The following is a 22,793-nucleotide window of genomic DNA, read 5'->3' on the forward strand; positions in this document are numbered from 1 at the left end:
TTGTTAATTATTTTAAAATCAGCACATGGTGTGGAAAAATGTACTTCTTTATAAACCCTGAAGTTCCAGCTGAAGCCTGAGTAGACTGATAAATCAATGTGATCAGTTATTATTCTCAGTGTTACTCAGCTCTGCTAAAGCCTGAGTAGACTGATAAATCAATGTGATCAGTTATTATTCTCAGTGTTACTCAGCTCTGCTGAAGCCTGAGTAGACTGATAAATCAATGTGATCAGTTATTAATCACAGTGTAACTGAGCTCTGCTAAAGCCTGAGTAGACTGAGAAATCAATGTGATCAGTTATTAATCACAGTGTAACTGAGCTCTGCTAAAGCCTGAGTAGACTGAGAAATCAATGTGATCAGTTATTAATCTCAGTGTTACTGAGCTCTGCTAAAGCCTGTGTAGACTGATAAACCAATGTGATCAGTTATTATTCTCAGTGTTACTCAGCTCTGCTAAAGCCTGAGTAGACTGATAAATCAATGTGATCGGTTATTAATCTCAGTGTAACTGAGCTCTGCTAAAGCCTGAGTAGACTGATAAACCAATGTGATCAGTTATTAATCTCAGTGTTACTGAGCTCTGCTATAGCCTGAGTAGACTGATAAATCAATGTGATCAGTTATTAATCACAGTGTAACTGAGCTCTGCTAAAGCCTGAGTAGACTGATAAACCAATGTGATCAGTTATTATTCTCAGTGTTACTCAGCTCTGCTAAAGCCTGAGTAGACTGATAAATCAATGTGATCGGTTATTAATCTCAGTGTTACTGAGCTCTGCTAAAGCCTGAGTAGACTGATAAATCAATGTCATAATCAGTTATTAATCTCAGTGTAACTGAGCTCTGCTAAAGCCTGAGTAGACTGATAAATCAATGTGATCAGTTATTATTCTCAGTGTTACTCAGCTCTGCTAAAGCCTGAGTAGACTGATAAATCAATGTGATCAGTTATTATTCTCAGTGTTACTCAGCTCTGCTAAAGCCTGAGTAGACTGATAAATCAATGTGATCAGTTATTAATCTCAGTGTTACACTCAGCTCTGCTAAAGCCTGAGTAGACTGATAAATCAATGTCATAATCAGTTATTAATCTCAGTGTAACTGAGCTCTGCTAAAGCCTGAGTAGACTGATAAATCAATGTCATAATCAGTTATTAATCTCAGTGTAACTGAGCTCTGCTAAAGCCTGAGTAGACTGATAAATCAATGTCATAATCAGTTATTAATCTCAGTGTAACTGAGCTCTGCTAAAGTCTGAGTAGACTGATAAATCGGTGTGGTGATCAGTTATTAATCTCAGTGTTACTGAGCTCTGCTAAAGCCTGAGTAGACTGATAAATCAATGTCATAATCAGTTATTAATCTCAGTGTTACTCAGCTCTGCTAAAGCCTGAGTAGACTGATAAATCAATGTCATAATCAGTTATTAATCTCAGTGTAACTGAGCTCTGCTAAAGCCTGAGTAGACTGATAAATCAATGTCATAATCAGTTATTAATCTCAGTGTAACTGAGCTCTGCTAAAGTCTGAGTAGACTGATAAATCGGTGTGGTGATCAGTTATTAATCTCATTGTTACTGAGCTCTGCTAAAGCCTGAGTAGACTGATAAAACCATAGGATAGTGTATTCAGTCTTCAGCCACCCTCTTGTATTATTATATAATTGTGGAATTGTGTGCAATTAGTGACACCCTCTGTCTTTTTATGTGCACATGCAGGTGGGAACCAGGATGGAAAGTTCAGTGTGGGCTTCAGGAATGGTGTTGTGCGCACTGTGGTGGACCTGGACCGTGAAACACAAGCGTCGTACACACTCGTCATCGAGGCCATCGGTGAGTCTGCTGTACCTTTAGCTGTGGCTGCTGTGATTGTATGTGCAACCTGCAGGTAGAACCTCATAAGGTAGAGATGGTTTTCACAACTGGGCTCAGGTCATGCGTGCAAGCCTGCAGTGTGAGCAAGTGTAGCGCAACACCTTCACTTCCTGTCTGAAAGAAGCACGAGCAAGAGCAGAGTGCCTGAGGTTTCCTGTTTGTAGTGAAACTGTGAAAGCAAATCAGAAGCTGCCGTGGTGTGTTTAGCTATTCTGCAGATGTGTATAACTTGTCTGCTAACACCACCTGTCAGACAGACACCTTTACATTGTCTGAGCATTATTCAAATCAATGATCATTTTTATGTGTATTTAACAGGTTACATTTTGTTATATGTTACATGTTGATTTCCTAAGTGAAAAGAAGTTAACACATTCTCTATAGTGAACACACTTAAATTTGGCATTTTTCTATAAATCTGCTTCATTTCTACTTTTCTACACTGCAAAAAAATGGTATCTTGTCAAGTCAAATGATCTTAAATCTAGTTGATAAATCTAATATTTACCATTTTGAGATGATTGCACTTATTATAAGCTTATCTATCTTATTTCTAGACATGTTTTATTTGTTTATGTAATTTTATCAAGTAAAATGATCTCACTACACTTGCAGATAATTTTGCTGGTTTCAAGCACATTTCTTAAAAAGGACCTAGAAAGAAAGTAGACAATCTTAAATTAACCTTACCACAATCTAAACAGGAGAAATATTAGATTTATTGACTATTTCGATTTATTGATTCATTGTTTTTAAAATTTTACTTGACAAGATACTTTTTTTGCAGTGTACTGAGTGAGCTTTTTCACATTCCACATTTTATGTTTATTGTTTTGTACAGTCTCAGAAATAAAGATAGTAAACTGTCACTGGGGCAGCACCCCTCTTGTCACTGGGCTGGTACCCTCAAGGGTACATCTCAGTACCTTTAGTCAGGGAACATAATTGTACCATAATCCACTGAAATTATATTTTCAGTTGTGCTGACTCCACACACCCCGTCTCATCTCCAGGCCTTTACTTTATTGCTCTGTTTTAAAACATTTGGTTATGAAAAGATACAGCTTCATACTTTTCACCTGGAAAAAACTTATTTAAAGTTCACAATTGGACCTTAAATCCACTGTTGTATCTTTAAGGGAACATTTGCATTGTCTGTACGTTGATGAATGATAATGTACCTGCACATAACCTTTATTTCTAATGGCGTATATGTCAGGTTCAGCAGATAAACATTAATTGTGCATTCAATTTAGAATTGATTTTATTACTGTGATAATTCCCAGATGATGTTGTTGTATGAATATAAACAAATAAGTTGACCAAAAGCACATTCTACTGTTTAAGTACATAAAAGTATGTTACTTTTTACCCCAATATTGAGTTGAGCACCAACTTTACAAAGCAAACGAAGAGAGAATTTTATTGAACAATTTTTTGTTGGTGTGTTTTTGATCTGCCATATTACATCAAGCAATGTCCACTCAAACTATAATGAAACTGAAACTTGTCTTTTTGTCTAGCTTTTATATGTAGATGTTCTCTTGGACTGTACTGTTGTATTTAAGCATTGTTTACAGCCAAAAGAAAGCAGACACTTCTCAGAGCTCTGATTTGCTTTGTTTATTTGTTTGTATGTTTGTTTGTTTTTTAATTCAGCTTTATGCTTATTCCAGTTTAGCATTGTTCATTGAGTTTTAACCATGTTCTCCATAGATAATGGCCCGGCTGGGGACAGAAAGACAGGCACAGCCACAGTTTATGTGGCAGTACTGGACGTTAATGACAACAGGCCCATCTTCCTTCAGAACAGCTACGAGACCACCATTCTGGAGAGTGTGCCAAGAGGAACCAGCATACTGCAGGTATACACAAACCACATAATATAAGCTCAAACAGTCATATGCATACGTTTAGACACCCCTTCAAATGACATGTTTTTTTCATTTTTAAATTAAAAAATAGCACATGCTTTACAGAGAACACACCTTTTAATGCACAAATAGTTTATTTGCTAAATTAACAATAAATACAATTAAAATGTAGCCTGTGCAAAAGTTTTAGATTTTATATATAAAAATAGGAAATAGAAATTTTAATATTTAGGTTTGCTTCCTGTGGAGGATGTGTTAACCTCACAAAACAGTTCATTTGACGGGGGTGCTCAAACTTTTGCATACAACTATGTACACATAAGTGATCATTTCCTATAGCACTCAATTACACGGATCAAAAAGCTTAAAAAAAAACAAGTTAAATTACAATGAAAAAGAAAACTAAAAATTACTGAATGGTCCCAGCTCTGACCCCTAATTAAAAAACACTATCAAATCTGTATGTAAATCTGCTAATCTAAACATGACACCCTGTACAACTCTGTCATTTCAGTAGTAAGCATAATCTACTATCACTGACACCCTTGTTAGGCCTTTTTATGTGCACTTGGTACCTCATTGCTTTGAAGTCGAAGTGCACATGACATTTTGCCTGATACTAAACCAAACAGAAATGTGTGTGCTGATGCTGAGGGTTCGGAAATTTTTGTAAGACACAGTGAGACACACACACACACACACACACACACACACACACAGATCACTTATCTAATTAAAAATAGGCTCAACATCTGCTGAGTACACTAGTCAGTAGGGCCGCACAATGAAGCAGATTTTAATTGTGTCACAGTGTGTTGGAGGCAGTGTCTAGGTGTGAGTTTTAAAAATAGATTTATTGAGAACTAAGAATTAAAATAGATTTATTAAGTAGTTAGAATTAAAATAGATTTATTATCATTAATGATAAAGAAAAAAACACAACCATGGGACAGTGGAACAGCACAAACATGGAACATACTGACAAGCTACTGAACTAATATGAAGATTCAAGAGCAGACAGGGAACACTCAACACTAGTTATACACAAACTACAAACAAGACACAGTTGAAACAAGTGGGACTAGGGGAGTGACATAACACAAGGGCGGAGCAAAGGAGGAGCAAAGCAAAACATCAAGACAAAGAGCACATGGACAAAGAGACATGAGTGAAGGTAAACAGAAAGCGAAAACATGATATGGACACAGCTAAGATGGGGGATACATTACAAATTGCGATCATAGTTTTGGCAATTAAGCTTAAATTAATTGGCTAATTAGCTGGTCGTTATTGACTCTGGTATACAAAAAGGACATTCCAGCCTATATACCATTTATTATGCTATTTGTTGTGTTATATAGTGTTCTGTACTGTAGTATGGCATTCCTCAGCTTCACTGGTTTGACAGAATTCATCCTTTTATACCCTGTTTATGTTTATGTGTTAATGCATCAGTGTTCCCTCACTACAGTCCCCAAGATGCATTACTGTGAATCCCACCCACAGTGATCCACTGATGGACCACAGATGTAGAGGCTAATAAATGCATAATAAATGCAAATGAATTAAGTAGCATTCGCTGTCTGACCTTCTATGTTAGCCAGCTAGCTGAACACTCCTCAAAAATCCTCTGTATGACTATTTTTTTCAAAAGTTCCTTCCACCTTCAAGCTTCATCATCAGAGGGGATCTAATACACACTTCATGAACGATCACATATAAATTATTTTGACAAACATAACAAAGTTAGCTGAATCTTTAAAGAAGTGGAATGATTGCATATGTATTTATATACAGTTACATCATTCATCAGAGTATGAAAAAACATCTGAAGAGGAATTCCATTTCTGTATAATTCAGTCAGATGTAAAGTCAGTCAAAGTAATTTGATGTGAATCTGTTCACTGGAGAGAAATTTCACTCACAGTGGTGGTGCTAGAATCCAGGGGTCATAAGCTGTATAATGCAAATTTTATGTACTATTTATGACGAGTGAACCTACATATGTTTTCTTGTAGTTTTCGTATCACTGCTGTCAGAACAAAACCTCCTTTCTTCAAAATCGTAACTTTACAGGAGAAGGAAAAAACATACCTTACTTTTAATGAAAGTCAATGGAACCAGACTTTTTTCAAAGTCATTTTCGGCCATTTCTTTTGGTCCAATCATCACAAATTTACCACAATGTGAAGACCAACAGGAATTTTCAAATGACATCAAATACTGAAAAATGATGAGATGAGATGTGATGATGAGATAAGAGATTCCGTTCTGACATCAGTGATATGTAATGTTGATAATGCTAAAACAGTGGTTTATCTAAAAAATATTTTTTCTAATTTTGGGTACAATTTTGCCTTACTACACCCTGCATGTACCTCTCTCCATCATGTATTTATGAATGCAAGAGGAAACGTATCTCAAAAATATTATAAAACAATGTTTCATGTATGTGGGTACATCACTGTTGAACTCATTTTTCATTTCAGTGTGGCCAATTTACATCTCACTGATTCAAGTATGCTGAAATTTTGTAGTAAGCGCATTTAACAACACTGTTTGTATTATTTTTGTACAGATTTCAAAATTTAGGAAAATAATTATACCATTTTAACTTATGCAACTTTAACTATGCAGCCCTACTGGTAAGCAGCATACGTCTATACACACTCATGACTTTTTTCTCTAGTCATCTAAGCTTTTTATCATTCTAACCACTTAAATTCTCAACACTTGAGTCTAGACAGCGGGATCCGTTAGCATGCCCAGATCTTTCAACTCCAACAACACAGTCTGGAAAACCCCATCAAATGGATGTCCACTGGCACTCCTTCTATCCTGGCAGTCCTCCATTAGCCCAGAGTGCTATTATGCTGGCATGTCTGGGTGGCTCAGTGGGCTGAGCCTATGCTTGTGGAAGGTCAATTGTGGACTTCAACGGTTGCTAGACTCCATAGGTCAGGCTGCATTGAAGCAACGTCCTGCTGGCATTGGCTGAAGTCTAGTCACATGCATGTCCGATACTGATCCCGTTGTGAAGCGGCCATGAGCTGTTGTGGTCAGGATATGATCAGTGCATTCTAACAGTGTATCGTTGCCTTGGCATCAGCAGCAATGAAGACATGTCTTGTTAGTGCACTTACGTTTGTATTTAAGTAACAAAAATGGGGCTTTTTTACACATATATACTACCATTCATGTTTCGAATGACATGTGATACTAATAATTGTGGTTGTTTAATTCCATAAGAGTGGAAATGTTGAATTCAATATTCCAAAGTTTTTTTTTTTTTATGAACAGAAAGGAGTCATTCACTGATAAATAATATATTGTACTTATCTTTTGAAATTCCACGTTAAATTTGGTCTAACTTCATTCCTGATGCTCTACAGCATTCTTAATTATTGTGGAATCATCTACAGCTGCCCTCATCAACCTGAACACATCTAAAATTTTGTCACACAGGCTTCCTGCTAATTTGAAGCCTGTGAATTTGCAGAGTAGACTGTCTGCAGTAGCAACACTGCATATAACTTCAACATAAGCCTCGCAGTCTAAAGTCTAAAGTCTAAAGTCTAAGTCTAAGCATTACTTTAACATAAAATGGGGGGAATAAAATGCTGTAGGTTGAATGGATGATCCTATGTACATATTTCATGGCTGTGACATCAGAAATATTGAGTTATTGAAATTCTAATATACAAATTGATTTTATTGAACAGTGATTCCATGTTTTTGATGGCAGCATATATGTATATTGCGTTATCTTTATGTGGTGTAGTATTTGCGTGTCTATATCTCGGTAGCGTACTGTAGTAAACAAGGCAGGGTTAGCTGAACATGCGGGTCAATCCTGTCCTGCTCCAGCTGTAAGGCCAGCTTGGACTGTAGCCTGCTCTGGGCCGAGGCCGAAGGCTGTGGCGGTCTTCTGAAGGATGGGGCCGAAGAGAAAGACCTCCGAACGGAGCCTAGTCGCTTCCACAGCTTCAGCTGGGGCTCGCTGGGTGAAGACTGACCACAGTAGAGGTCACCACCCAGCCCACAGCCTCCATCCAATTCCTCTGATCTCCTTGAGGAGCAACACACCGCTAGAACGCTCACACACCCTCCGAAAAGCAGGAAGAGGACAAGTGTGACGATGATGGTGGGGAGTGGGTGATGAAGGTCGAGAGGAGGAAAGGCAGGGGAGATAGGGATGGAGAGGTTGGAGGAAGGGAGAGAGAGGTTAGAGAGGGGAGTAGCGAGGGACGAATAGGAGGAGGTATAGGTGACAGTGATGTTTTGTAGGTCATCCATATTGGATCTGAGGAGAAAAGAAAAGCAGAGATGTTGAATGGAACCATTTTTGTTGTTGTTGTTTTAAGACTTTGATATGAAACTGGTGTCTGCTCTGAAAGAGGGCCTCTTTTTAGATACGTTTTAGATGTGTAGATCCTTTAAAACGGCTTGAATGATCCATTTGCTTCCTGACAGCCAGGAACCGCACAACATTTAATCATTTTCCCCACATTTTTCAGTCCAGTAACTCTGCTAAAGACTTTCTGCAGGAATAACACTCCTCATCACTTCAACATCAGCAGGCAGGCTAAAGTAATGACAGCTGAACGGATAGTCATATGTAAATATTTCATGGTTGTGAATAATTTAAAAGAGCCTGTTTTAGTAGCTTGTTTTTCATATAGTTCTGGACAGCTTTATTTCTTTTTCTTTTTTGTACAAAATGTACACTATCTTGATAAATAGATGGAAATATACCTTTACATATACCTTTTTAAATATTAGAATATTTTATTAAATTTCTAGAGTTATTAAAATGATTAATTATTATTAAAATGACTCAAATTACAGGAAGTGATTTTAAAGAACAGAAACAAAATATGACATGGACAGTTTTAACAGCACCCTTTCCTAATATTTTGTTGCACACATTTTTAACTGGACATGAGTGTTTATTGGACAAAGATGTTTCACAATGCCATTTAATATGTGACAATGTACATTATGAAATTAAATTTAGGGGTCCCACTAGTGTTGGCCAGAACTGTATACAGACTGTATGACAGAGAAGTTAACTGTTTGACTGTTTAACAGGGTTTTTAAAAAGAACAGCATCTTTAAAAAGACAATATTTTTTTAGATTTTTCATGATGAGACCAGAAATGTTCAACTGAACCTGAAAGTAGCCCATGAACATTCTTCAACTTGACCCTGACAACCACCCTCTGGACACCAAATAATAGAACACCTAAATATGAAAGTTAAACATGATCCAAGCCAAGCAAACACCTGAAAAATGAGGTCTGAGTGCATATTATTATCCCTTCGGGTTCTCACAAGTATTTCAAGCTCTAGATGTGATCTAGGCAGTGCAGATTCAGGAGTTTGTGTGTATTTTTGAGCAGGTTAACAGGATGTGGTAAGCAGAGTAGACATGAGTGTTTCTGTAAATGTAGGTAGGAACATGTGAAGGGGTGGATCTCTCCTTTAATTCCCTTCCAGTATAAGACTACCAACAAAGAACATACTGGCTAGTTCATTATAAACACCTACCTTGTTGGTGTAGGCATGGAGTTAGAGACTATAGCTTATCTAACTAACTTTTTCCATGCACAGTTTGTGTTAGCCATTCTCCTCTTCCTTTATCAGTGGTCAGACATTTGACTACAGGAAACTGTTGGCTGGATATTTCTGGATTTCAACTTTGCAGTGACATCAAAGACAGAATTGCTACCATATAGGTAGAACTGCTGTGCATAGAATGGTCCACCCACCAGTTCCTTATGATGGTGGTCCTACAATACTGAGAAGAGACAATCTTCTTCCCTAAAGAACTTCTTCAAAATATCTACTGAACGGTACTGGAGGGAACTAAAAGAGAATTCTGGGAGGAGCTAAAAGAGAATGTATTCCAGAGAATACATTCTGACACCTTCATTTTAGGAATATACTAAGATCTGTTTTGCCACCAAAACTGTCCTCACCAGATAAACAGTAGTTTTCCTCTTTCAAAGAGAGGAGGAAACAGGTGTTTCTGTCTGTCCTACCACTGTGTGAAGACATCTCAACACTATGGATCTGAAAGCATTTATAGATGTCAAGAAGCCCTCATTGAGAAAAGGAAATAGAAAAAAGAAAAAAGAGAAGCTGCTGGAGTTCTCAGAACTATGGACTGACCACCCCCGAGTCCATATCTTAACACCACTACATATGTTTGGGATTACTTAATGGGAATGCAGAAAATGCAAACAACTTCTAAGACTAAACTTGGGGGTTGTGGAAAAATATCCCTGCAGATTTCATAGAAAAACTGAAAGAGAGTTGTCTGAAAAGAATGGAGATGATAATAAAGGCAAAGAGTGGACACATTAAACACTGATGCTCTTGTATTTAATGGCCATCTTGACTGGAAATTTAAAATGAAGGGTGGTCTTGGGCTTTCACACTGTACTGTATGTGAAAGGGAGGGCAGTATAAGGTTCTGACGGCTAGATCTTTCCATATAGTCACCCTTTTTTGACACATTTTTTTAAGAGTGGCTCTTTATGGTGGCTACCTTTACTTGGTGTTTGGAGTGGAGGCTGGCTGCTAAACTGCGCATCAACAGATGGCCTACAGTCTGTAAATGTAAATCTACAAAGTGCACTTGTATAGATGTTTCTGATAAAATGGCCAGTGAATGTAGCCATAATGGCACAGTAGGTGTGCCTAATAAACTTCTGTTTGATAGCTTTAATGTGGAATTAAGCTGCACTCTTTTGTGCTTTTATTATAAGTTGCGTCACTGACAGTAACTGGAATAAGCTGCTCCCAGCATGCCTCCGTCTGGAGCTATTGTGTAGACTTGCATCGCACTGGCTGAGTCAGTGAGGCTCAGCAGAGCACCCAAACCAGCGTACGCACACACAAACTACTGGCATTTGAGCCAATTACATCCCTATTAAATCAATGCTCAAACATGTGAGCAAGCTTGACAAAGTATTTTTGTAGCATAATATAAATTAAAATAGCCCCCTGCCATATAAAGCAGTGCGTCCACATGCGCAGACATTCACACACATCACACACACTCTCGGTACACCAATCACGAATTTCAGCTTCTCTCCGCTTAGTAGCATTCGCAAATGTCAGCATGTTAAAGTCAGGGCGATCAAAGTGTGGCTTAACTGTTTAGTGAAAACACATCGGGACGTGAAATTAGTCCAAATGGCAGAAATGCGGTGAATAGGCCATGAAGGCAGGCGCACTGATTAGCAAAAGCCTTAATCAGTCTCTTACCCACAAACACACACACACACACACACACACACACACACACACACACACACATATCTGAACTCGTTTATTTTAAAATGGTGAGGAAAATTCATTTTCCATGATATGGGCCCTTCAAGACTTGAGTGTATTATAAGAGTATAATGCTGCTGTCGGAACAAAACCTCACATCTCCATTTGTCAGTTTATGGCATAATTTGAAAATGCCTGTTGCTTTTTACATTGTGTGTAAATTTCATGATTAACAGACCAAAAGAAACGGCACAAAATGACGTGAAAAGATGTCTGGTTCCCTTAACTTACATTAGAATTAAAGTATGTTTTTTCTTTCTCCTGTAAAGTTACTATTTTAGACACGAGACACGAGGTTTTGTTCCGACAGCAGCGTTATACTCTTATAATAATCAAGTCTTGAAGGGCCCATATAATGGAAAACTCAATTTTCCTCACCATTTAAAAAAAAGGGAGTTCAGTGGCATGTATAAACATTGAGTGTGTTTACATGCACTCATTAATCTAATCATAACCAGATTTCTGCAGTTATCTGATTACTTAAGTGGTCAATTTAAACAGCATACTCCAATTTCTAAGATCAGAGTATAGTCTAGAAATCTGAGAAAGAGAGCAGGATTCTGGCTCAGTAATCAGATTTCTCAGTGCATGTAAACTCTTACTCTGATTTCTTTTGGATTTCTCAGTCTGCACATGTGTGAAAACAGACTGCGGTACTGGAAATAAGCAGCATTGCTGCGAGATGCGTCAAAACACTTCTGGAGTGATGTGAAACCAACTACATGCTTGTATAAATGAAGGATTTAAATATACTTTATCTTCTAGATGATGTATGTTCATATTTTCAGGTGAAGTGGCACAACATTTTTTAAAACAAGCCACGGCATGAAGTTCAAGTTTACGTTACGTTTACGTCAATATCTTCTTCTGTGAGTTTATTGGTTGGTTGCAAAGCAGAAATCCGATTACTCATGTACGTCTGACTCATGTAGACCTGGAGTTTCACATGATCTGATTACTCAAGTGCATGTAAATGTGTCGATCAGATTGCTGATGAAATCAGATTTCCTGCAGTTATCAGATTATTAAGTGTATGTAAATGTATTCCGTGTTTCCCCAGTCCATACATGAAATCTAACCCACGAAAAAAGCTTGCTTTTAATTCATTCTTTTTGTGATGCCACACTTTACTCACGCTAAAGTCATAAGAAGTTTTTGACTTTGTTGAATTTTGAATGAGGCACAAAATAGAGCATCCAGTCGGAACAGAGCTAATTTACATAAATCAGTCCTAAAGGTTCAACCTGTTTAATTCTCTGAGATGAACAGAGACTGAAAATTCATCACTTGAAAATGAATTATGACAGTTTCTGGTGCATGAAACTGCACAAACATCATAAGCAGACCTCAAATAATATTCAAGACAAATATAGGATGTGGACTCTTTACAGTGTCAAGACACAACATTCACTCCCCAGTCCATACAGTACATATATGTAGTCTGAGCTGCAAAAACAGTGAGTTTTCAACTCACTTTTTCGTGATGTCACAAAAAACATTTCCGCCTAATACACCTACAGCAGTTTAGCCCCTCCCAGGTATACAAAGTTATGTGAAGTGTTTGAGCCCAGACTGCTTGCATGAGACACAATGCAGGACAGCCCATCAAAACAGATGTGATTTACAGTCGCTTGCAAAAGTTTTGGTGACTCATGCTGTGTTGATTTTCTAAGTGAAAAAAATGTAAAACATCCCTGACAGAGAACACACTAATGCACAAAAACCTGGACTTCATGTATTAAAAATAAAAACTAAACATAAAACATGGCCTGATCAAATGTTACAGCACATTTTGTAGTTTCATTTTTTCCAGTGTGTTAGACTAAATCTGCAGATTTAATGACAAGTGTGTTCTCTGTGGATGTGTGTCAAGTTATTATGCAAATATGTGCTATAAAGCTGCACAAACATCATAAGTAGAAAATAGAAATAGAAAATAAAATGCAAAAAAGTAGGATATGGACCGTTTAAATGCCCATGTCTTTTATATACCAGCATCTTCACTGTCATATAAGTTAAAAACATTTCAATAGTTTCAAAAGTTACCACTTTAGAGAAAGTTCTGTTACATCAGCAATGAATATGCACACAAACAATGCGCTCAAACAACTAACTCTTCACTCCATTCAAAATACACTGTTGAATATTCATCAGCAATTAGCCAGATGTCCCATTATTACTAGTAGCAATTATCATCACTGATATTACATCATTAACATTAGCATGCGCGCTTAAAAATAAAGGTTCTTGGATTGGATGTTTGTGTTTTTTGGAAAACTTGTAATTTGTCTAATATGAAGAAAATCTTAAAACCAGTACTATAAAGAACCATCTGTTCAAAGCCTCTTTAGGGAATCTAAAGCGGTTCTTCTGTGGCATCCTTATCCTCCAATGTAAATATCCCCTTATTTTTAAGAATGTAGATGGTCAATAGTCTGTGTAAATAGAACTTTTACCTTAAGCAACAGTATGTTGTGCTGTGTGCTGCTGTCTTCCCTCCTTTTCTGTCCTTCTTCCACGCTGGGAAGGAGCGCTTGCATGGAAGAGAGAAAGAGAGAGAATGGAGCGAGGGCCGAGAGGGTGCATTAAGTGGCCCAAAGCTTTGAATTTGTTTCAAGAGACAATACTGCTCAGTTAAATTCACCTAGCCAAGGCCTCTGTCCTGTTACGCTACGTTGTGTGAACGGTTATTTACAGCCTCTTTGCAGAAATATTTTTTTTTCAAAGTTTTTGACCCCTGTTGAGCCCAGAGTGGTACAGTCCACTCTGCATGCCCTATTCATCTATCTCAAAGTGACCCCCTACCCCTTTCTTCTCTCTCTCCCCCTCCTCCTCTCTCGCCCACTTTCTTCTTCCCTTCCCTAAATCTCTTTATAAAACTAATGTGTCTCTAGAAGGGGTCCTTCTCAGCATGTGTGTGTGTGTGTGTGTGTGTGTGTGTCTCAGGCTGCTATTGTGAAGCTGTTGTTGTCTTGACAACCACCTAACTGTAGCAGGCAGTGAAAAGAGAGTCAGATGGCAATTTTATTAAGTTTTAAAGATGAACACATCATTGTTTATATGTCCAACCATTCTCTGTTTTTACATTACAGACTGTAGTCCATCTGTTTCTCTGCGTACTCTGTTAACCTCCTTTTACCCTGTTCTTTAGTGGTCAGGACCCCCATGGACCCTCACAGAGCAGATACTATTCGGGTGGTGGATCATTCTCAGCCCTACAGTAACACTGACATGATGGTGTTGTGTTAGTGTGTGTTGCTGCTGGAGTTTTTAAACATTGTGTCCACTCACTGTCCACTCTATTAGACACTCCTACCTTGTCGATGTAAAGTCAGAGACGATAGCTCATCCGCTGCTGCACAGTTTATTGGTCATCCTCTAGTGCTTCATCAATGGTCACAGGACGCTGTTGGCTGGATATTTTTGGTTGGTGGACTAATCTCAGTCCAGCAGTGACACTGAGGTGTTTTAAAAACTCCAGCAGCACTGCTGTGTCTGATCCACTCAGACCAGCACAATACACACTAAGACACCACCACCACGTCAGTGTTACTGCAATGCTGAGAATGATCCACCACCCTGATATTACATGCTGTGAGGGTCCATGGTGGGTCCTGACCACAGAAAAACAGGGTAAAAGGCGGCTAAGGCATTACATTTATACAGCACATGTAATTCTTATGTGACAATTGTATGACCCCATGTCCTGACAGCAACAATTCTGTGTGTGTGTATGTGTGTGTGTGTGTGTGTGTGTGTGTGTGTGTGTGTGTGTGTGTGTGTGTGTGTTTACAGGTCCAGGCTACAGATGCTGATCAGGGGGAGAATGGCAGGGTTCTGTACCGAATTCTCTCGGGTGAGTTTTCTTCCTGTACACTGCTCCCACGCTTTGAATGCTTTATCCAGACGTGCTCACACAATGCATTTCAAAAGTGCACACTGTGGTGCAAAAATGGAAAAACACAATAAACAGAAAACAGTCCCTGAAAAAAGGCCCCACATGTAAGAAGTCACAAGAAGACTTGAGAAACCACAGCCATGCAAACACTGTGGTGTGTCTCCACCACAGACAGTCAGGACTGCTCAGTGCTACAGACGTGCTGTGCTATCGCCATTGTTATCTACTGCACATTAGATGCTCATACACAGCAGCAGTGTGGTGATGAGTTAGTACTTAAATACAGTCATAATAATGCTGTTCGAGCATGCATGTGTGAGAAAAAAAGGCGTGTTTGGGCTTAAAGTTTGGGTGTGTGATGTGTATCAATGTACCACACAAATTGTGCAATGCAAGTGCATGCAGAAATAGTGCGAAAAAGTAAACAAGATCAATGTGCCTTGGTTAGCTGTTAACTGTCAAGATGTTAAACCACAGCACCCATCAGATCATAAATAAAAACACTACTCGAACTGCATGTCTAATTTTGAAATTATGTAGCACCCTTCATGTACCTTTTTTTTACCATTAATTGCTTTTAAAAACCGAAACACTATCACAGACTATCATAAAACAATGTGGCAGGCATCAGGCTGTGTCTTTGTAACAATTTCATGTCATTGTGTCAGTGAGGGGGCATTTAGAGGCATTAAACACTTCAGACATCTGGTTCTGACATCTGGTTCTGACATCTGACAAAGGGAGTTTCTCTTAAATGGAGCATTTCACAACAAACCACATCTCAACTATTTAGTCACTCTTTTTTAAATGTAATAATACAGAATATGTGTTTGCATATCTCTCCTTAGGTAACAGTGGTGGTCAGTTCAGTATAGACCTCCTGTCTGGTCTGATCACTCGTGGGCAGCGAGCGCTGGACAGAGAGACCAGTAGTTCACACCTGCTGGAGGTGGAGGCTTACAACAGTGACCAGGGCAGCATGAGGAGCTCTGTCAGGGTGTGTATGTTTTCTGAAATTGATCATTTGCAGCTTTTTGTGGATAAATCAATGAGCAGCAAACTAACAAAACAGTGAAGTGGAATTGTTACCATTGAAACACGATGTAAATCAACAGTATATGAGCAAGATGCTATGACACTGACTGTATACATAGTATATTGTACACCTGAGCATCACAGCTTGTTGAACACCCCATTATACTATCATGGGCAATAATACAGGGTTGGCCCCCCTTTGCGGTTATAAAAGCTTCCGCTTTTAACTATTAACTATTAACTATTAACTATACAAAATAATGCAATTACTTGCGATTTCTGCTGAAATCATTTGTCAACCTTAGTTATTATATCAGTGACACTGCTAGGTGGAGCTACAAAGTGTCTAGTAAGCATTCAGTCACTTAGCCCTTTATTAGATACACCTACCTTGTATTTAAATTCAGTGTCCTTTTATCAATAAGTTTATCATATAGGTGCACTTTATATGTACTCCATTAATCAATGTAAATAATACTTGCTCTGTGGTGGCCCTATGGGGTCCTGACGATGGTGAAAGGGGGGTTAACAAAGTATGCATATATATATATATGCACTTTTGCATATATAAGCTTGGCCTAATGCTATGTCTGTGTGTCTATGTGCCAGCTTGACAGTGGAGTTAACAGGGCAGCATGTCGTTTAGCAAATCATGAACCTCTGTCGCTCAGATTCTGAGAAGATCCTTTATTACCTCTTTATCTCTCTCTCTCTTTGTCTGTCTCCCTGTAGGTAATAGTGTATGTGGAGGATGTGAATGATGAGCGTCCTGTCTTCACCCAGCAGCAGTACAACAGGCTGGGACTCAGAGAAACTGCGGGAATCGGAACCTCTGTTATCGTGGTTCGAGCTGCTGATCCAGACACAGGTGCATAATTACATTAAAATCCACCCAGCTAATTATAGATAGAAAAGTGCATTGATAATCATGATGCATCACTCTGAAAGTGGGGATTCAGCTGCATCAGTTTTGGAACGTTAAAATTATAGTTGATTATAATAGAATAAACCCAAGTATGTGCTCAGTTTTTGGCTATAATGATATTCGCTGCCCATTTTCAAATGTACGAAAGCACTAAGGTGTGGTTTAACACTTTTTGTCTACGTTGCAGTATTATGATAATAATTCCTTCAGTCACATTTGGATGTTGTCTGTATTATAAAGAGTCATTCAGAATCATGCCAAAATAATCCATCAGTGATGTAGAGGCTCATAGGTACAAGTATTTGGCTTCCTAGAAGTTATTTTAGCTATCTTCCTTCTATCTTCTATGTAATATGTGAACCCACCCCAAGGCAACTGCAGCTTTTGTTTTTCTAAAGAAATATGTAAATCAAGGCGTATTTAATAACATCTCATTTACACATCATTTACAAAAGTTTCTATACAAAAATGCAAAAAGATCGACAGTCATCTGATAAGACGTCATTGCAATATCTATTGGCCGAAAGTAATCCTGTTTACCTTTAATGTCTCTCTAGGCCTCTAGTACAGATGTCAAAAAGAACATTAATTGATGTAAAACATTCACATTTTCTCACACACTTTACACAGTTTTTCACACTTGCACACCTCATTTACAAAAATAATATTTTAAAGAGCCATCCACTGAACTAAAAGCGGTTCTTTAGTGCAAAGAACTCTTTTTGGCAGCTCTGTTTTTAAAAGTGTAAGTTTACAACTTTGTGAAACTCCTGTAGGTTTTGAAACTATGCATGCAAACTTCTGCATAATATGTTGGCTATGCAAAAACCTTGGAGATGGATACTAGTTAACACAGGTGGTGCGGTATTAGTGGTCTGCTGATGTTTCCTTATTGCTGTGCACTTCCTAATGGACTGAATAGCTACAAACATGGCTGGGTTTTGCATCCTCCAAGCAGATCACATGAGAAGACAAAGGTTGCTATTTATGGTCGGTTTGAGAGACACGCAAAAGGACAATCATTATATTGACTCACTGCTGTTTGGATTTGTTCTTTATTTGTAGCTTTTTAAAGATTGTTTTATTTTCCTCTCTGGTAGTTTTCCACTGTTGCTGATGGTGACATACAAGTCCTGAGACAGTCTGTAAAGACTTCCCTCTCTCACTTCCCCTGATACACACACACACATACATGCCCACACAGTCTTCAGATTTGCTTTAGCACAGAAAATAGTGATGTGCTCAGGGAACTCGATTGAAGTCTGCGCCATTTCTACATGAACAAAATACATTACATCAACAGAGTTGCATTTTTATTTACTGAGTTTAGCAAATTGGCAAGAAAGAAAATAAAAATGATAAAATTTTATATAAAATATAAAATGTGCCATAGCTTTTGCAATATATTTATTTTTATTCATTTTTTTCCAGTATGTTCATTTCAGCAGACAAACACTTACAATTAAAATGAAATAAAAGTGCAATAAAAGTCTGCAGACGTTTGTTCCCTGTAGAGGTGATGTGCTTATTTTCAAATCAATAAAACATGCAGTTTTTTGCATTCACAAACTTTTGCATTCACTTTTAACTGACCAACTTATGTCAAAACTGCCACTAGACTGGAAAGTGGACCCTGGATTTGGTATAACTAACTAAAAGCTTAAATAAAGAGCATGTTAATTTTAATAATAATAACTGAAGATTAACATCTTGTAGCAGATGATAATATCAATATCCAATAATGATAGTTTAATTGATTACACAGTGTAATATGTATATAGCTGCAATTGAGCATAAGACAGCTAAAAAGCAACACAAGGCTAAAAACCTGATTAGATGACATCTGATAATGCTAGTATAGATAATGCTAGTATAATGAGTTTTCACATGACTGATTAGATTGGTAATATTGAAAGTAATTTGTGCATTTCACTGTGTACAGCTTGCAACTTGGTAGGAAGGAGTCGAGCAGGCAGGATGTAGTGAGTCACTTTTATTGAAATCCGTTTTCGCAGCTGCAGTGATACGGCAGGCAAGAACAAAGAGAGCTGAGGAATCAATGAGCAGGAAATACAAGGAAAACTGATAGAAACCAAAAGCTAGACTGTGGTTGAGAACGGTGGGTTCTTAGTAGGTCAGTTCTATGAGAGATTATCGTACGTGATACATGCAAAACGGAACAGCCTACCAAAGCTGCTTTGTCACATCAGAACATGAGATTTGACTGAGAAAATACTGTCAGTAAGCTAGCAGGCAACACATTCATTGGTTTGTAATTAAGTGCTATCCTGCAGTATGAAGACTGTTCTACTTACTGAATGCAGGGGCATTTTATACTGCATTCAGTTTACACCCTCTTAAACAGACAACTAAAGCAATACTGTACAGTACATTCTACTGGTCTTTGTAAACAACACACACACACACACACACACACACACACACACACACATCTTCTAAGCCGCTTTTCCCTCAGGGTCGTGGAGGGTGCTGGAGCCTATCCGGCGGAAGGCAGGATACACTCTGGACAGGTCGTCAGTCCATTGCAGGGCAGACAAATACATTCATTCACACACAGGGGCAATTTAGCAATTTAGGCAATTTGGCCTAACTGCATGTCTTTGGACTGTGGGAGGAAACCCACGCAGACATGGGGAGAACATGCAAACTCCACACAGAAAGGACCCTGGTCAGGGAATCGAACCCAGGCCATTCTTGCTGTGAGGCGAGAGCACTACCCAGCGCCACCATGCCTGTAAACAGCACATAAAAGCAAATTACCTGCCAATATTTGAGTGATTCCATCATTAGGGTGGTACTTGTTTTATTACATTTTTAAATATGTATGTAAAGTTAAAGGAATAAGACATTTTACACACAGTTAAAGTGTCCTTTAGTAGAACCTATGTGTGTGTTGCCAAAATTAACTTCAAAATTTGTATGAATGTGTGAATTCATTTAACATCTCATGTGTGAAACATAATTTCTAATGAGTAATCCATTGTATATGCCCTCAAACATTCACTCAGCCCTGTTACCTGAACACATTGGATGTGTCGGTTGTAATGAGAAAAAGTTACAAAAGTTGTAATCATTTGCTATATTTCCAATATAGCACTGAATATAATAATTGTGTTTTTTTCTTCATTTATTGACAAATAAAATATCACCTACTGATAAATCATGCATCCTCATAACAATGATCTTTTTCAGTTAACACCGCTGGTTAAATGACATGTTTTGTTGATTTTCTGAGACACATCATGTACAGGGAACAAACCTAAATTGTAGTTTAATATGTTGGAGAAAAAAAGTTAAATATGAAATAAATTTTGCACAGGCCCAACTTAGAAAATCATGTAGAAAATCAAGAAAATGTCACTCAACCAGGTGCACACACACTTTTTGATATGACTGTATAGCAGGACTGACTGGGTTAAAACTCTCTCGCCCGCCCTCTAGGAGATGGAGGTGCAGTATCATATGCTATGGTTGCTGGTTCAGACCGTAAGTTTGAAGTAGACATCAGCACAGGTTTAGTGACCACAGTGGACTACCTGGACTACGAGACCAAGACCAGTTACCTGATGAACATCTCGGCCACAGACCAGGCCCCTCCCTTCAACCGGGCCTTCTGCACTGTGTACGTCACTCTGCTGAATGAGCTGGACGAGGCTGTGGCCTTCCTAATGGCTGGGTATGAAACCTCGCTCAGGGAGAACATTGCCACGGGAACGGAGGTGATCCAGGTGCGGGCTCAGTCAGCTGATAACCTGAACCAGCTGACCTACCGCTTTGACCCAGACACATCGCCCGCCGCACTCGCCCTCTTCAAGATCGACAGCGTCACGGTAAGAACACTTAATCCTGTTTGTCTTGATGTAACACAGGGATCTTGTGTACGGCAGTATGTAGCTGTGAGTCTTTCTTATTTGAACATTTCCTCAAAGTATAATTATAATATATTTTCATTGAATAGGTCTCAACACAAGCAGAGAAATAAAATATGGGCCGATCCGCCAGTGAAAAATTTTGGAAAAAACTGAGGTCAAAACCAGGAAAACTGTAGAAATGCCAACAATTTTACCTAAACTCTGCTACAGAACATTGACATAACGATGCCAAATAAAAATGCCATAGCACATACCATATAATGTTATAAGTGGTTATAGCACCTTATATCCAGTAATACAACAATGCACTGTTACTGTTATCTGTAACTGTCCCTACAGGTATCATAATGTTTGATGTCATGGTGGCAAACTTGGGAACACTTAGCAAAAATGTATCATGCGAAAGCTGTCATGATATTAAACATTGTGACATCTGTCATAACATTCACATGTAATGTTACCATGACACTGAGTGGGTTTACATGCAATGTAAAAATCAGATTTTGTCAGTGAAGGGTTTACATGCACATCTGATGAGTAATCAGATAATGAGGAAACTCCAGGTCTACATGAGTCGGGCAATAATCAGATTTCTGCTTTGCAACCAGCCAATAAACTCAGAGAAGACAACATAATGTAAAACTCAAACATCATGCAGTAGTTTTTTATTTTTTATTAAAAAAAAACATTGTGTGTCCCTCTTAACCTGAAAATAGGAATGTACGTCATCTAGAAGATGTTTGCGTGTATGTGTGTATTCCACAGGGTCGAATCACTGTGACTGGTCTGATTGATCGAGAGAGGGGCGACTCCTACACCCTCACTGTGGTTGCTGATGATGGAGGGCCTAAAAGAGGCTCCACTGTGGTAAACTTATATTAACTAAACTGTCTGAATCGGTTTAAGGATAAAATGTGTTCCAATACATTTGTTTGTTCCTCTTTTATTTACAAATTATTATCAGCAACATATGGCCATATCTGACTCAGATTCTTTCTCTCTTTTCCAATATTTTGTCCAAGTGTAGAAGGTAAGAGATGGTTCATTATTTCTGTTGTTCTGAGTTAAATGTTACTTCTGTTCTATTGAGGGTGATTTATATATTTACACTCCTGGACTCATGGCAGGTGTCCATAACCATTCTTGATGAAAATGACAATAGCCCTGAATTTGACCTCACGTCGGACTTGTCAGTAAATGTTCCGGAGGACACACCCATGGGCCGGAGAGTGGCTGTGGTGCTGGCACGGGACAGAGACGCTGGAAGAAATGGACTGGTGAGGAAAAAGACAGGGAGAGAGAAAACTGTGATCACAATTCATGCACTGAATTTACTTGACTCAGATTTGCACAAAAATTTCTACATGAATAGAAGGTGTTAAATATTTATATGAATGTGCAGTCAACATTGTAATTATTGGCACACAAAACTGGGCAAAAACATTTAAATGTAAAATGAACAATTAAATGTTCCTCAAAAATGTTTGGAGAAGTTGTATTTCATTTATTTTGGAGAATTTATTGAGTGTATTCTTTCAAAAAAACCTTTGAGGGAAAATATTGGCATCACAAAAATATATTTAAATAAAATCTAAGCCATTTACAATTTTAGGTCATAAAAATCTTCCTTTCTGTTGCTTCTTGTCTCCAGGAATTTTACATGACCTTTGCAAAATTTACAGATTAAATCATTTTATGTGGTCAGATGAGATGTAAATGGACTTTTTGGTCATGTAAACCATGTCACATTTGGTGAAAAAAGTCACTGCATGTAATGAAGATAGATAGTCCAGATGTGCAGGATGCACAATGAGGTATGCAGAAAGTGCACTACATGCAGCATGCTGTCTTTATGTGCAGATGAATAGATTAACACAAGATAAGCATGCGGTTCAGATTCAGTCCCCCCCCCCCTCCCCTGACCTGATATCCTCTGTCAGATAT

At 38.3% G+C, this 22,793-nt stretch overlaps 2 protein-coding genes across 2 annotated transcripts in view; one reads left to right on the forward strand and one right to left on the reverse strand.

Annotated features, from left to right (window-relative positions):
* Positions 1 to 22,793, forward strand: part of cdh23 (cadherin-related 23) — a 435,604-nt gene that overhangs the window by 328,749 nt on the left and 84,062 nt on the right. The window contains exons 26-34 of the mRNA XM_037538890.1: positions 1,725 to 1,838; positions 3,597 to 3,745; positions 14,894 to 14,954; positions 15,845 to 15,993; positions 16,764 to 16,899; positions 20,419 to 20,807; positions 21,615 to 21,716; positions 21,877 to 21,879; positions 21,977 to 22,126. Coding sequence (XP_037394787.1) covers positions 1,725 to 1,838; positions 3,597 to 3,745; positions 14,894 to 14,954; positions 15,845 to 15,993; positions 16,764 to 16,899; positions 20,419 to 20,807; positions 21,615 to 21,716; positions 21,877 to 21,879; positions 21,977 to 22,126 — 1,253 coding nt within the window. The remainder of the gene's footprint in view (positions 1 to 1,724; positions 1,839 to 3,596; positions 3,746 to 14,893; positions 14,955 to 15,844; positions 15,994 to 16,763; positions 16,900 to 20,418; positions 20,808 to 21,614; positions 21,717 to 21,876; positions 21,880 to 21,976; positions 22,127 to 22,793) is intronic.
* LOC119263514 (uncharacterized protein C10orf105-like) lies at positions 7,006 to 13,746 on the reverse strand. The gene is made up of 2 exons (XM_037538891.1): positions 13,555 to 13,746; positions 7,006 to 8,057 (listed from the first exon to the last, which is right to left on the reverse strand). The coding sequence occupies exon 2, from the start codon at positions 8,048 to 8,050 to the stop codon at positions 7,547 to 7,549; it is 504 nt and encodes a 167-aa protein (XP_037394788.1). The 5' UTR covers positions 8,051 to 8,057; positions 13,555 to 13,746; the 3' UTR covers positions 7,006 to 7,546.

Source organism: Pygocentrus nattereri, chromosome 5 (assembly GCF_015220715.1).
Source record: "Pygocentrus nattereri isolate fPygNat1 chromosome 5, fPygNat1.pri, whole genome shotgun sequence".
NCBI classification, from domain to species: Eukaryota; Metazoa; Chordata; class Actinopteri; order Characiformes; family Serrasalmidae; genus Pygocentrus; species Pygocentrus nattereri.